Raw genomic sequence first — 12,453 nt, forward strand, 5'->3', positions numbered from 1 at the left:
CTGAAAAGAACTAGAAACTGAGAGGTAGCAGTGGAGTTGTAGCAAGGTTCAGACTGTGCTTTAAAAGGCTAGTTACTGCAGACATACATGTTTCTGTATATGTAAAGTATGGAAACATGAAAAACAGGCTTCCATTGATAATTAATTCTTTTCATTAAAACCACTGGTATCTGCCACCAGAAAAATGGACCTTTATGAAATTAAGGTTTTTTTTCTTACCGATATTTCTAAAAGCAGTGTAGCTGTGTGTATGATCAGCTGTATGTAAGCATCTTTGCTGCGAGTATAATTTTGAAGGAATCCTTCTGCGCTGCAGAGATGCATTTGCAGCATGCTGATGTTAATATATGGGAGAACTGGTGATCTCTTGACAGATACAGCTACTATTTTTTCACTTTTGTGCAGCAGTACACTCAGTTGTACTTCAGTGCAGACATTTTGTTCATGTCTCCCTTAATCAGCATGGATTAAAGACAAGGTTCTTAAATGTGTGGGAGATCTCGAGGCTGAGCTGTGAAAGAATAGTGCTGCTGCCACTGAGTTAGAGTTTAAAATCAGTCTTCTATTTTCATAGATGTGAGCTGAGGGAGGGCTAGCTCTGGCATTAGCTGGACTGTGATTTGAAAAAGCACAAACAGTTTTCCATGAAACTGTAATTTAGAAGGGTCTGCTCTAGGTACATCTTATAAGATATTTGTGCCAGCTTACGCTTCTTACGCTGCCTGATGTGAATAGGGAAAGCTTTTGTCACGTGCTTTGTTGACCTGCAGGTATTTGTGAGCCATAGCTGCAGAGCTTCCTTAGCACCTTCACTGCACACATCATTCCTTGTAACGTATTCTAATGTACAATATACACTCCTCTAGCTGTTACTTAGTCCACTTTGAAGGAGTCTGTCAAACTGTTTCTCTGTGAATTTTTTTGGGGGTGGGGTTTGGAAAGCTTTTTGCAGTCCCATTTTTTTCACTTCGTCTTGCTAATTTTAATCTATTAAGGTATTCAGCAAAAAGCAGAGACTAGGCTTTGGCAGTTAAAATATTTTGAGCACCTTCTTTAAAGTTGATGTTCATTTTAATAAAGGAAAAAAGTGATCCAGAATGGCAAAAGTGACTCAAACTGTTTAGAGATTGTCATATTTTAGTGGTTACAGCATGGTGGATTTTCATCATTGATAGCTCTGTTTTGAAGAGCTGAATGTTCATTTGTAATTCTCAGATTTGTGTATTGTCTCACATGTTTCTGTATGTGACTTTATACAGGTAACACATCTCCCCCAACCTGAGTAATGAGCAGTAGCCTGTCATTTCTGTGCTGTTGTTCTGCTGATATTCTATAATCATTACTTGCTTTGTAGTCAGGCTGTGACTGCATAGGTGTAGTGATACTCCTAGGCTTGTTTTGAGAACTTTCCCCCCTCCCCACTTCCCCTGCCCTGCAAATTTTCTAGGCCTTTTACTTAGGAAACAAGGGTACAGTCTGCTATATTAGGTTCAAAGTCCCCAATTAAATGGGTCTTGTTCTACCTTTTTTATATGACTATTAAAGACTTCTGAAGAGAGGTAGGTTTTAGTTTCTTTCTTTTAAGCTTTTTGATCAAGCTTTTAAACTTTGTGTAATGTAGTCAATTTAGATCAGAATCTTCAGTTTCTGCATATAAGAGTGGTTATTTAATTTCTTTAATTTTTTTTCTTCATTTGTAGATAATTGGCTGCCACTTTAGGACGATTCCAGTGAATGAAAAGGACACCTTAACATACTTCATCTACTCAGTGAAGAATGACAAGAACAAACCAGATCTAAAGATGGACAGTGGGGTTCATTAGACAGAAAAGGTTGGGACTGGGACTCAGGCCTCAAATCAAAAAACTGAGGGTTTTTGTTGATATGCAAAAGCTTTCTTTGTAATTTTTTTCCCCAGAGAGTTTGTCTCTGTTTTATTTTTCGGAACCTTGCTGATTTGTTTGAAGACCACCTCTTAGGAAACAAATTTCCTCAGCAAAAGTATTTTAAATAAATATCACTGATATTGTTGCTCAAGTGGGTGTGTCTGTAACTTATTTAGTGAGTTACTTGTACCTAATAGTTAAGCTTTGACTAATTATGTAATAATATTAAAATATTTTTCAATTAAAGTGTGCCAAGGATATATTTATGAATGTATTTCAAGTTCTTGTGATGTAATGCCTTAAAAAAAAAAAAGCTGTAGCAGACTTGGCAATAGGTTCTTTTTGCCTAAGTTAAAAAGCTTTAAATGACAGTTCCAGTTGTTTGCTGGGCAGAAGTGGCTGAATAATGTTTTCTTTTTTCCCCCTTTGAAAATAAGAATTGATGGGAGGTTTGACTTGTTTATTCATCTTGTCATTTACTGGGATATGTGCTTCCAAGCACCAAGGCCTTCCTGCTCCTATATTAAAATGGAAAAAAAATGCAGCTCTCAAATTTCAAAGCTTTAAGTATGAATGAAAAGACTGCTGCAGCTTACTGTGCTGAGAAATCCTTCCACTTGGTAAGAAAGCCTTTAGCTGCTGACTTTTCTGTTCATCTGCATAGACTGTGGCTAAGAACTTAACTGGAGAATGGAAGACAGAGTTTGTGCTGGGTCAATACGGTATCTTCCAATAGGCATTCTATTTTTTTCTCATTGCATGTGTTAGGCTGATTTAAAAAAAAAATAAAATAAAAACCAACCCAAAACTTATTGTGAGAAAAATATCCAGCAATACTTTTGCTTTTAATTGCATATCTTAGTAAAGTCTGATGTTGAAGATGACATTATGTATGACTTCTTGCATTGTTGTTTAACTGTTGTGCCAGTCTAAGTGTGTGGTATATGGAATATGATTTCTTTCAGCTTTAAGCTGTGCATATAGGTTGAAGAAAAGTCTTCTCTTAAAGAAGATGAGGACACAGCTTCAGCTTGTTCAGTTAGCATTTGTTGCATCTTTTAACCTTATCAGATGTTTAAAAGCTTTTTCTTAATTTGAGAAAATGAGAAAGTATTTCTATGGTCTAATCTGCTTTATGTTAGTCTTGTCAGTTTTTTGAAAACTTGCGGTCATCGCTGCTCCATTTTGCTTTTTTAACCCCTAACACGTGTGTAAAACTGAATGTTGGTAAACCCTAACCTCAAACTGGCTGCCTTCCCAGTAGCTCTCAGTGGCCTGATTTCTTTCACTTGCAGTGTCTTGCGTATTACATCAACAAATTTCTGCAGTGTTGGCCTAACTTCAAGATGGTTAGTGATGTCTAGCTAGTGGCAGCTAAAATTGGTATTCCTTTGAAGAGATGTTTTAGTGCCCATTTCACTACAGTGACTCTAAAGTTTGCTAAATAGCCTTTGCACAAATTGAGCTTGCCATCTTCAAAGTGCTAGTTGGAGAAACAGCCAAGGGACCTGGTCACAGATAGGACACCTGAAGGAGAAAGGCTTTTTCTCTGAGTGTGTGGCCGGGGTGAATGTTCTCACCTAGGCCTGGCAGGACCTAGAGAAGCAGCTTTGGTAGGAAAGGAGAGTGGGGAGAGAAACAAGCAAGTTTCTATGGGAAATCAGTCTCAAAGTAGTAGTTTAAGTGACCTTATCTTGCTGCACGTAGAAAGTGACAAAATTTTTCTCCAGTCAATTATGGATTTTTCCAGGAGTGGTGGAAGGAAAGTAACTGAAAACCACCTACTGACTTTACTACCCAGATTTTCATCTGCCTTCATTTTTTTTATTTTTTCTGCTGCTGCTTTGGAAGCTGTGAATGCCAGGCATGCAACATGATTCATGTAGAAACTAGATGGCACAACCAACTGGAATTATGTGGCCTCGTTAACTGCTAGAAGCAGATACTGTATGTTTTCTTAGCAGAGCACTGACTTTGGATATTTTGACTGCATTGCTAGATTTATGGGGATTTTTTTTTACCCTTAATTGATAATTTGGAAGAAGCTCAAATTACTTGGAAATAATTACACAAACCAGGCTTAAAAAGCCTGGTGACATAAACTGTTTAACAGCCAGAAGCCTAAAAATTACTTGGCAAAAATAGTACACACAGATTTACTTGAAACATTTATTATTAGCTATGTATAATAATTCTTCTCCCTGACTATCCAACTCCTGTTTACTAACAGAGGGAGAAAAACATCATCGTGATATTTCATATTGCATTTGAAATAAACTGATGGTAGCAGTTTTTGTGGTGTAATGGTGTAAGATTATTAGATGAACAGTACACTTTTTAAGTGGAGAAGACTAAAATAGTTACTTCGGTACTACACACCTTCCATGTGACTGACTTGACAGCTGAAGAGTTTTTATATGTAAGGTGATAAACCAGGCTTACTGCCTCTAAACCTGGCTTGTTCAAGTGGCTTTCCTTAAACTCACGAAGAGATGTACATTTTTTGCTTATTTTGTTTTTCTTGTACTGTAATCAGTATTGGCAGGTGTTGAGAGGTGACTGCTTATCTACAGCCTAGATCACGATACCACTTAAACATTAACATGATCGCATCTGTTATTTTGAGATCCCTCTTTATCTTCACTTCCCTAGCTATTTTCTTACAGGGCTAGCCTAAAAATAAAAAGACTCTTATGTTGCCTTAACAGATCTTGCATCAGTCTCATCTTTAGATGTTTTTCTGAATATATATATACATACACACGCACGCTCTTGTAACTGTTCTAGTGTTGTTCAATGTTAAGATTAAACAATTTAAGTTTTCACAGATTGCATAGTTAATGCAGGTGACCAGTTAGACCTAATTAAGACCTAAATGTGCTTTAGTACTATTAATGTGAGTTCTGACTTTTTTTTTCTCAAGTTAAATTTTCAGATACAAATGGTGGAAGTTTGCCTTTGTATATGCATCTATTTTAAGATGCCTAAATAGAACATTGGAGCCTGTTGGCAGAATTGCTAGGGACTGAGTAGCTTCAGCTTAAAACAGCATTAACTGTGGGATGGCAATAAAGCAATAAGAAGCTGCACTGTTGTAGATTGCTACGAGAGTTGCGCTCCTAATGACATGAAGGCTTAGTCTTGAATTTACTTTGTCCAAACTAGTTAAGAATGTTGTGTTGTGTAACAAAAGTTTAGTCTTTTACGCCATTATGGAAATTAAGTCAGCTACCAAATTTGAAAGGAGAACTTCTTACATAGTTGAGATTCCAAAAAGATATAGAAAGGACATTTTTCTACAGTGTAAAAAGAGGCACTGTCTTGTGGTTAGAAAGGAAGTTTTTTGTTAGTAGTGATTCTGGTTTTTCCCTTGAAAACATTATTATGTGATTGTAGAATGATGTCTGTTGTCTTCACTGGCAGACTTGATGTCCATCACTGGCTGTTGCAGGGGATCATGAAAGATATCTTTGGTCCAAAGAAAATATTCCTGAAAGATATTACCAGATATTTAAATAATTAAATTATTACCTTACTGGAGCTTTAAGATGACATTAATTTCCAGTTATGAGGTTTTTTAAGCTTTTGGTGAGAAGTATGTAGAATTAGTGTCTTTGATGCCTTTCCAGCAATGCAAATGCAACTGCAGGTCTGGATGAAGATACTGCATTTCTACCTCTACTGTGCTGGTTTGGATGAGATGGCAAAACTTCCGTTGAGTGTCTGGAGTACCAGGACTCCACCCTGGTATTTCAGCTTTGAGAGAGTAAACTTGCCAAATGCATAGTATTAGAAAAATAAAGAGCTTCCGCATGTGTGAACATAGTGTTTAGTGCAATTTGTCCTGAGAGCAGATCTGCAAAATAGGTATTCTGTACCTCAGGATAGCTGAAGGAAGACCTCCTTATGTATTTCTATCAAAGTAAGAGACTTTATTAGGCTGCTAAAGCTCAGAGGTTGAAGCTAGAAACCCAAAGTGTGCTTCAGGGAAAGGACACCATATCTGGTTTTAGGGAAAATAAAATGTGGAAATCTTATTTAAACCCTGCTCTCAGTTTAAATGTGAAGTTTCTAGCTTCAGAAGTCATTACCACTTGGTTCAAATCTAGTCCCCTAGGGGAGTGCTGAAAAGTTGCCTTTTATTGGATTTTAAGGAACTTGAGAAATGGGTGGTGAGAGGAGCACATATAAAAAGTAATTTTTGGTTGCCTATATATTGCCATCACGTTTTAGCGTCCCTGAAGTATTAGTAGGTTTTGAAGTGTTGATATTTTTAATCTAAATTTCCTGAAGAAAGGATGTTGCTGGAAAGCTGAATGAAATAATACTACTTTAATACATTTTATTACTTCAAACCAGTATGGGCTGGTGGTGTTTATTAACTCAGTATTTATTTTGTTGGGATGTACATTTGTTCTGTAAAACAACAACAAAAAAAACCAGGTTCAGTGAGAACATTGCTCTTCAACTTCGTCAGCAGTGCCAGAGAGTCAGAGTTCTTGGGCCAAATCTTCTCCCTCCCTTTCAGGCATTTGTGAACCTGTGTTCCCCTGTGTTTGCTTTCCTACTTTTAACATCTGCCTTTATGGAATCATTTATTGAACTGATGTATATGCATATGCCTTAGAATAGCAATATGGTTCTTCACTGTAGAACAGAAATAAAATAGTTTTGTTTACAGTCCTGAAAACATCTTCCATGCAAAGTGCTGTGAATAAGGATTTGATGTGATTCTCACACTTAGTTTAGATCAAACAGAAGAGTCAAAAGTTGGGTGATTTAAATGCTAAGTCACCTATAGGAGAACATTCAGGTTTCCAAAATATGCTAAGCAAGTAGCCCCTGAAAAGCAAAAACTGAAAACTGGCAGTGTATCAGGTAGTTTGCTATATATATAATTTCAAACCATCTGAAGTGATGCATTTCTTTCAAATGATAGCTTATACCTCCAGTGGAAACTGTAAAATGATGGAAATATAATGGGTAGTCATATAGAAGTGTACAAATGTGTATGAAATGAGTATGGTCTTACTTTGGACAGCAGAGCAATTCATTCAAGTTGCAGTAACAGATCACCTTGCAGCCCTTCCCTTCCCAAAAGTGATCTTGCAGACCATCATCAATTTGACGAAGGTTCTCTGCACCTTCAGGGATGCTCTGACAGTTCCGGTCTTTTAGGGCCCTCTTGTAACAAGAGGGATGCTGGGAAGGCACCGCAGGGGTACCCAGGAGGGTGCCCAGCAGAAGCAGAGCCGAGACCATCTTCATTTTCGTGAAGCTTCCTGGAGCAGGGTGCTAAAGAGAAATGAGGTATGTGACACAGGTATAGCTGTTGAACAGATCTCTTTCCCCAGTTTGCTTTCTGGCTTGCATTTTTCTTTTCTTTCCTGTGAACTTTTGGAGATTTGAGCCTTAGTGCTGGTGAGTTTTTTCTCCTAGGAAATAAATAACATTGCAGCAGAATTGATATTCATTACTTTCTGTACAACCTTGGGAATCCTTTCATCAGGAATTGAGGCTTTTGTTGCTGGCAATTCTGTTGTTTCTTTGGCCTCTCACCTTGATAAAATTGCTTTGAGCTGGCCATGTTTTCTCGGTGGTGTAAGTGAATGTATTGATTGCTACCAAGTCAGGGGAAAATGTCCAGGTGCGTTTTTTTACCTTCCTGGCCATTTTGCTTGTCGAAACAAGAGTCACTCGCATAAAAATAACAGTATCTTTCCCCAGAAAAGTTGTGCAAAAGCTGCCAGCCAATTGAATCCTTTGTTATGGGCTACCCGAGAAACTGAAGCGTTAAACAGCACAGGAGGCTGAAGCTCTCTGGCAGGGCTGCCAAACACCACTGGCCCGAACTGCAGGCTCTGGTATCATACAGCATGGCTGAGAATTTTCTCTTTTTTTAATTTTTTTTTTTTTTTAGTACTGTTTAGCTGAGTCTTGCTACAGGAGGTCATTATGGTTTCATTGATGCTGCTTTTTAAAGGATGGGACAAATTATCCCTTGCAAAACTGCTTTCAGTGATTAGGCTTTCCATCGTCTGCATGAGCTTGTTTAATGCTAGCTCTGCTATTCTGTGGTGCTTTGTATAGAGACATGCCACCGAGTTTTGGATAAGACCCTTGAACTTGCGTTCACTTTTAAATTAACATTTTGAACAATGCTCCAACCTAGACTTTATTGGTATTTAGGAGAGAGAGAGGATTTTTTTACTTTTGCTCATGCTTGAATGAAAGGGGTCTGATAACTTACTGAATTTAAATACAAATTCTGCTTTGAAAACTAACCTAAAGCAATGGCCAGCTCTGCCCAGCATGCTGCCCCTGAGTGTTCCTTGCTGTTCTTGTGTTAGCCTCAAGGAAGACTTTCCTGCCCTTCTTCCTGTTGGCACTTCGGACTCGATCCCCCAGTATCACATTGTTGTGGGCTGGTTCTAGTCTTTCTTGTGGGGCTGCAGAATAGAGGTCTCTAGACTAACCTGAAGATAACTACATATAAAGCAATGTCTGCCCAAAGACTATCAGAGGCCAAGTTAAGATGGCAGAGCTATTTAGATAAGAAAAGAAAAAAAACAACAAAGGCATGCCAGCTATAGAAGTCAATTAATAGAGTCCTACTTAAGTTACTTTGTAAAACTCTTGAGATCACCCTTGAAAAAGAAACAATAATATATTAAATATATAAAGTTAATGTATTTTCTAGTAGTTTTTCCTGGGTAGTTTTATCATCACCATAGCTATCTTTCTGATCTACTTCTTCAGCCAATGCCAGAGACTAAGGAAATCTGGGAATTTGGATTCATATTAGGGATAAAATACTACACCTTGATGCCCTTCTATTACCTTCTATTTTACCATAGTGCAAACCTTTTTTTTTGAACACCGGTAGCCAAATAAATATTGGCCACTTTTAGTGGCCAATATGTTAAAGAACATGACTGAACTGAAAATAAGTTCTTGTGTGTTTTTTAACTTCTGTTGTAGGACAAAAATTCATCAAATGATTCCTTTTAGTTTCCATGAACTTGTATGTGAACTTTTGAGTAGGAGACTCCTATATAAACTAGTAATGGAGCCTTGGGGATCAATTTTTTAATTACTTTAGAGTGCACTATTGAATAACATACTGTCTTTATTAGTTTTAGACCTTAAAACTACTTCTCAAATAAGGTAAACATTGTTCTAACTTTGTCTGCTGCTGTTTTTTTAGACTGAAGTAAAAAATCTGTATTATTATAAAAATAGTTTTATTTTGTAGGAGTATAAACACTGCAGTTATGAGGGCTCTGCTTAGAGAAGTCTAATGCTTAAAGAGAACAAGTTTGTTTATACTATACCTTGATAAATGCCAGTGTCAAGGAGTACAATTTACATTCTTCTGTTCAAATAATTGAGCTTAATTGTTTAAGTATTTAATTGAATAATATTTCCACGAAAGAGAAATTTAGGAAGCAGGAGGTTTATGCCTTTGTTTGATGTGATTGGATTATTCTCTGAATTCTTCCCCTGAGGATGAGGCATTCATCATATCTTGTTTTTGTGTACTGTTTTGTAGGGTTTTCTAATTTATTTACTCCTTATAATTTGAGTGATCTTTCCCTTCCTGCTCAAAATTAATAGGAACTCATTCTGTCCTGAAAATAGGCATATTTTCTATAGACTGTCAGATTGCTGAATTCAAAAATTGCAACCTACAATTTAAGATAACTCATTACTTGCCTTGGATTATAGCAGGATAATGCTATAGTGCATCATTGAGAGGGTTTATACGAGTGGCTGCCAAAATCAGTATTAGCAAAGCCAGTATGCTGGTGAGCTGTGGATAGACAGCTTTGCTAACAGGTCAGTTACGCATCTTACCGATGCTCAGCATTGTTATTATTCAGAAAAAAATTATTATAATTTTATTTGTGCTTAAATATTTTCTCTGGGGTTTTTTTGGTTGTTTTTGTTTTGTTTTGTTTTTTGGGGGTTTTTTGGTTGTGGTTTTTTTTTGGGGGGGGGGAGGGTTGGGTTTTTTTCAGATCATAACCAGAAGGAAACTTTTGGTCAAAAGACCTTTCTTTTTCTCATCAGGGAAATGTGATAAACGAATCCAATCACTAGAGCAACCCAAAGACTCATTACCAGCAAGCAACCTCTTACATTTCTATTGTATAAAGCCTTCTGAAAAAGTGGCAATGCCTATCATGCTAAGCCTGACCAGGTTTCTCTACCGAGATTATATGGTTTCAAATTCTAACAGGAGTAAAGCCATCTAAAACTATATTTAAAATTAGCTCCCTGCATTTCCATAACTTGTTTTCAATGAATTACTTTGATCGCTTTGACATGGTGTAAGTAAAGTTTGAGAACAAGTGCTTTGAAATAATTTATAGAGTTTTGTGTAAAGGAAAATGGTTCATTTGGGAACATGCATGGCAAGTCAGGAATTGGTGCTATCCCTGCTTTTTCAGCTGAGAGTGTTTGAATTATCCTGCCAGGCAATTTGGCACCATATAGCCTTTGGATCCGCTAGATGCGGAGGTAGGCAGAAAAGACCAAAAAGAAAAAACCCATGTTTCAGCCTCCTTGTCCAAGAGCAATAGGGTAATATTGCATGAGAAGTGATGCCATTTAAAGGTGACGTGGTTAGTAGGAGCTCAGGTGTTAGAAATAGGGGACAGAAATAGGGAAAACTAAGAAATGGCATGAAATATGTATTTCAGTGCTTCTAGAGACCCTATATGTCTGGGGAAAAAATGTTTACGGTTTGGTCTGAATTACTACATGTACCCTTCAGAGTTACTAAGCAACAAAACAAAGGATAAATTAATTGGTACGCTTTTGGTGTATGATCTTTTCCAGTCTGTCCAGTGGCTTGTGCTGGGTTAAGAAGTTGAACTGAAAGTGAAGCAAATTTAATATATATTTGCTTCTAAATAAGTATTGAGTTCAAGAGCTAAAAATACCTACTCAAAATAAAACTACTTTTATTGGTTTTGTGTGTCAAGTTTTCATTCCAGAAACACCTATAAATGCTGAGCTACACATTTAGTATTTAGGTGTGTTAGTATGTAATAGTTAGGTTTATTAGTGCATTCCTAAGAAATCATTACACAAGAGCTGCATAACTTACATTATTATGATGAAGTTTTTTCCATACAAAAAAAAGAAGTTCCTTCAAATCTATTTTGCTTGAACAGTTGGTGTATTGTAAAGACAGCAGCTAGTCACTGAGGATGAATTCAGTGAATTACTGCTTTGTAATTACCATCAATACTGCGATTCTTTCCAGAAATTAAGTTGTCATTAAAACCTATTTTGTTTTCTTAAAGATGGCAATTCATTGTGAACACACCTCTCTCCAATTCTGCAGTATTATTGAGCACTGGAAGGCAAATATAGTATGTTTAATAACTTCAGCTGTTACTATGTAGCATCCAACTTGGAAGAAAAGCAAGTGAAGGAATCATCTTTAGCTGGATCATATCCATGCTTCTGTCTTGAACAGCATCTCTTGCCTACCATGTATCCGCATCTCCCAAATCTTCTCCTGCATGTTCCCATATATATTTCTAACTCTGCACTCTGTAACTAGCATCAACAGAACAAGTGCACAAGGATAATTTCAGGAGTAAGACGTACCTTTATTTTCTGCTTCGCTTCCTTTCCCTTTCTTGGCAGCTGTATCTGTTTAGATGTACCCAGAGAGTGCGAGAGCTAGTGTGGATGAGTAGAGGGAGGGCTGATGGGAGATGCTGTACAAACAGCCCTTTGTTTCTCCTGACTTCTGCCTGTGACTAACATGCTCTCTTCTCCAGCGAGGGACCAGAGGATGGACTTCAAGAGCTACCTCTTTCAGTCACTGACAACCTAGACTAGGAGAAAAAAAACGATGAATGTATCCTTTCCAGCGGGAAACTATTGATTCATCCAGGATTCAATGAGAAGGCATCTTCTCAAAGTGTAACATCTAGAAGAGGGGAAGAGGAAACACCCAGTGGAATATCTATGTCTTGCTGTGAAGCGTGAGCAGGCTTGGGGGGAGCAGGAAGAAGTGGGCTACCAAGATTGTGCAGGCAGAAGGATGTGGTTGCTGGACAGATACCTTATTTTCCATTGGGTGAGAAGAACAGACCTTGCCAACAATATCATGCAATACTTTAATTCCTGACTTTGGGAATATTTCAGATTTTTGAAACTGAGATAATAAAAAATCTGTAATTACTTTAACCAAACTGCTAGCACAGTATACTCAACGATGCCATGCATTGGGTTCCTTACTGACCAAACATTTAATCAAGAGGTAAAGCATTACATTGAACAGTATTTCAGATGAAGTTATTTTAGACTAATATAGCTAATCAAATGATCTGGCGTAGTAAAAAAAACCTCATAATGAAGTATTATGTATTGATGAGAAAATAGTCTTGGGGGTAAAGTGTGTGTCCTCATTCTGGTATGGCCATTCTGGATCTATTTTGTGATGTGGACAGAGAAGTGTGATTGCACCTTAGCTGTTGAGCTGTAAATTTTACTCTCTCTAGTCTGTGTTTTTTTGATTTTGTCCTTGCTTTGTAAGTGTTTT

The 12,453-nt window shown here is 37.3% G+C and overlaps 2 protein-coding genes across 2 annotated transcripts in view; one reads left to right on the plus strand and one right to left on the minus strand.

Moving 5' to 3' along the window:
- Positions 1 to 2,037, plus strand: part of SAP30 (Sin3A-associated protein, 30kDa) — a gene marked incomplete at its 5' end in the record, with an annotated part of 5,295 nt that extends 3,258 nt beyond the window's left edge. The window contains one exon of the mRNA XM_010188672.1: positions 1,701 to 2,037. Within this exon, the coding sequence (XP_010186974.1) occupies positions 1,701 to 1,823 (123 nt within the window). The remainder of the gene's footprint in view (positions 1 to 1,700) is intronic.
- A 3,284-nt stretch (positions 2,038 to 5,321) lies between these two features.
- On the minus strand, positions 5,322 to 7,154 carry SCRG1 (stimulator of chondrogenesis 1). Its single transcript, XM_010188671.1, has 2 exons — positions 6,919 to 7,154; positions 5,322 to 5,376 (listed from the first exon to the last, which is right to left on the minus strand). The coding sequence occupies exons 1-2, from the start codon at positions 7,152 to 7,154 to the stop codon at positions 5,322 to 5,324; spliced, it is 291 nt and encodes a 96-aa protein (XP_010186973.1).
- Between the last annotated feature and the right edge of the window lie 5,299 nt (positions 7,155 to 12,453).

This window comes from Mesitornis unicolor, unplaced genomic scaffold, assembly GCF_000695765.1.
Source record: "Mesitornis unicolor isolate BGI_N332 unplaced genomic scaffold, ASM69576v1 scaffold7857, whole genome shotgun sequence".
Lineage (NCBI taxonomy): Eukaryota > Metazoa > Chordata > Aves > Mesitornithiformes > Mesitornithidae > Mesitornis > Mesitornis unicolor.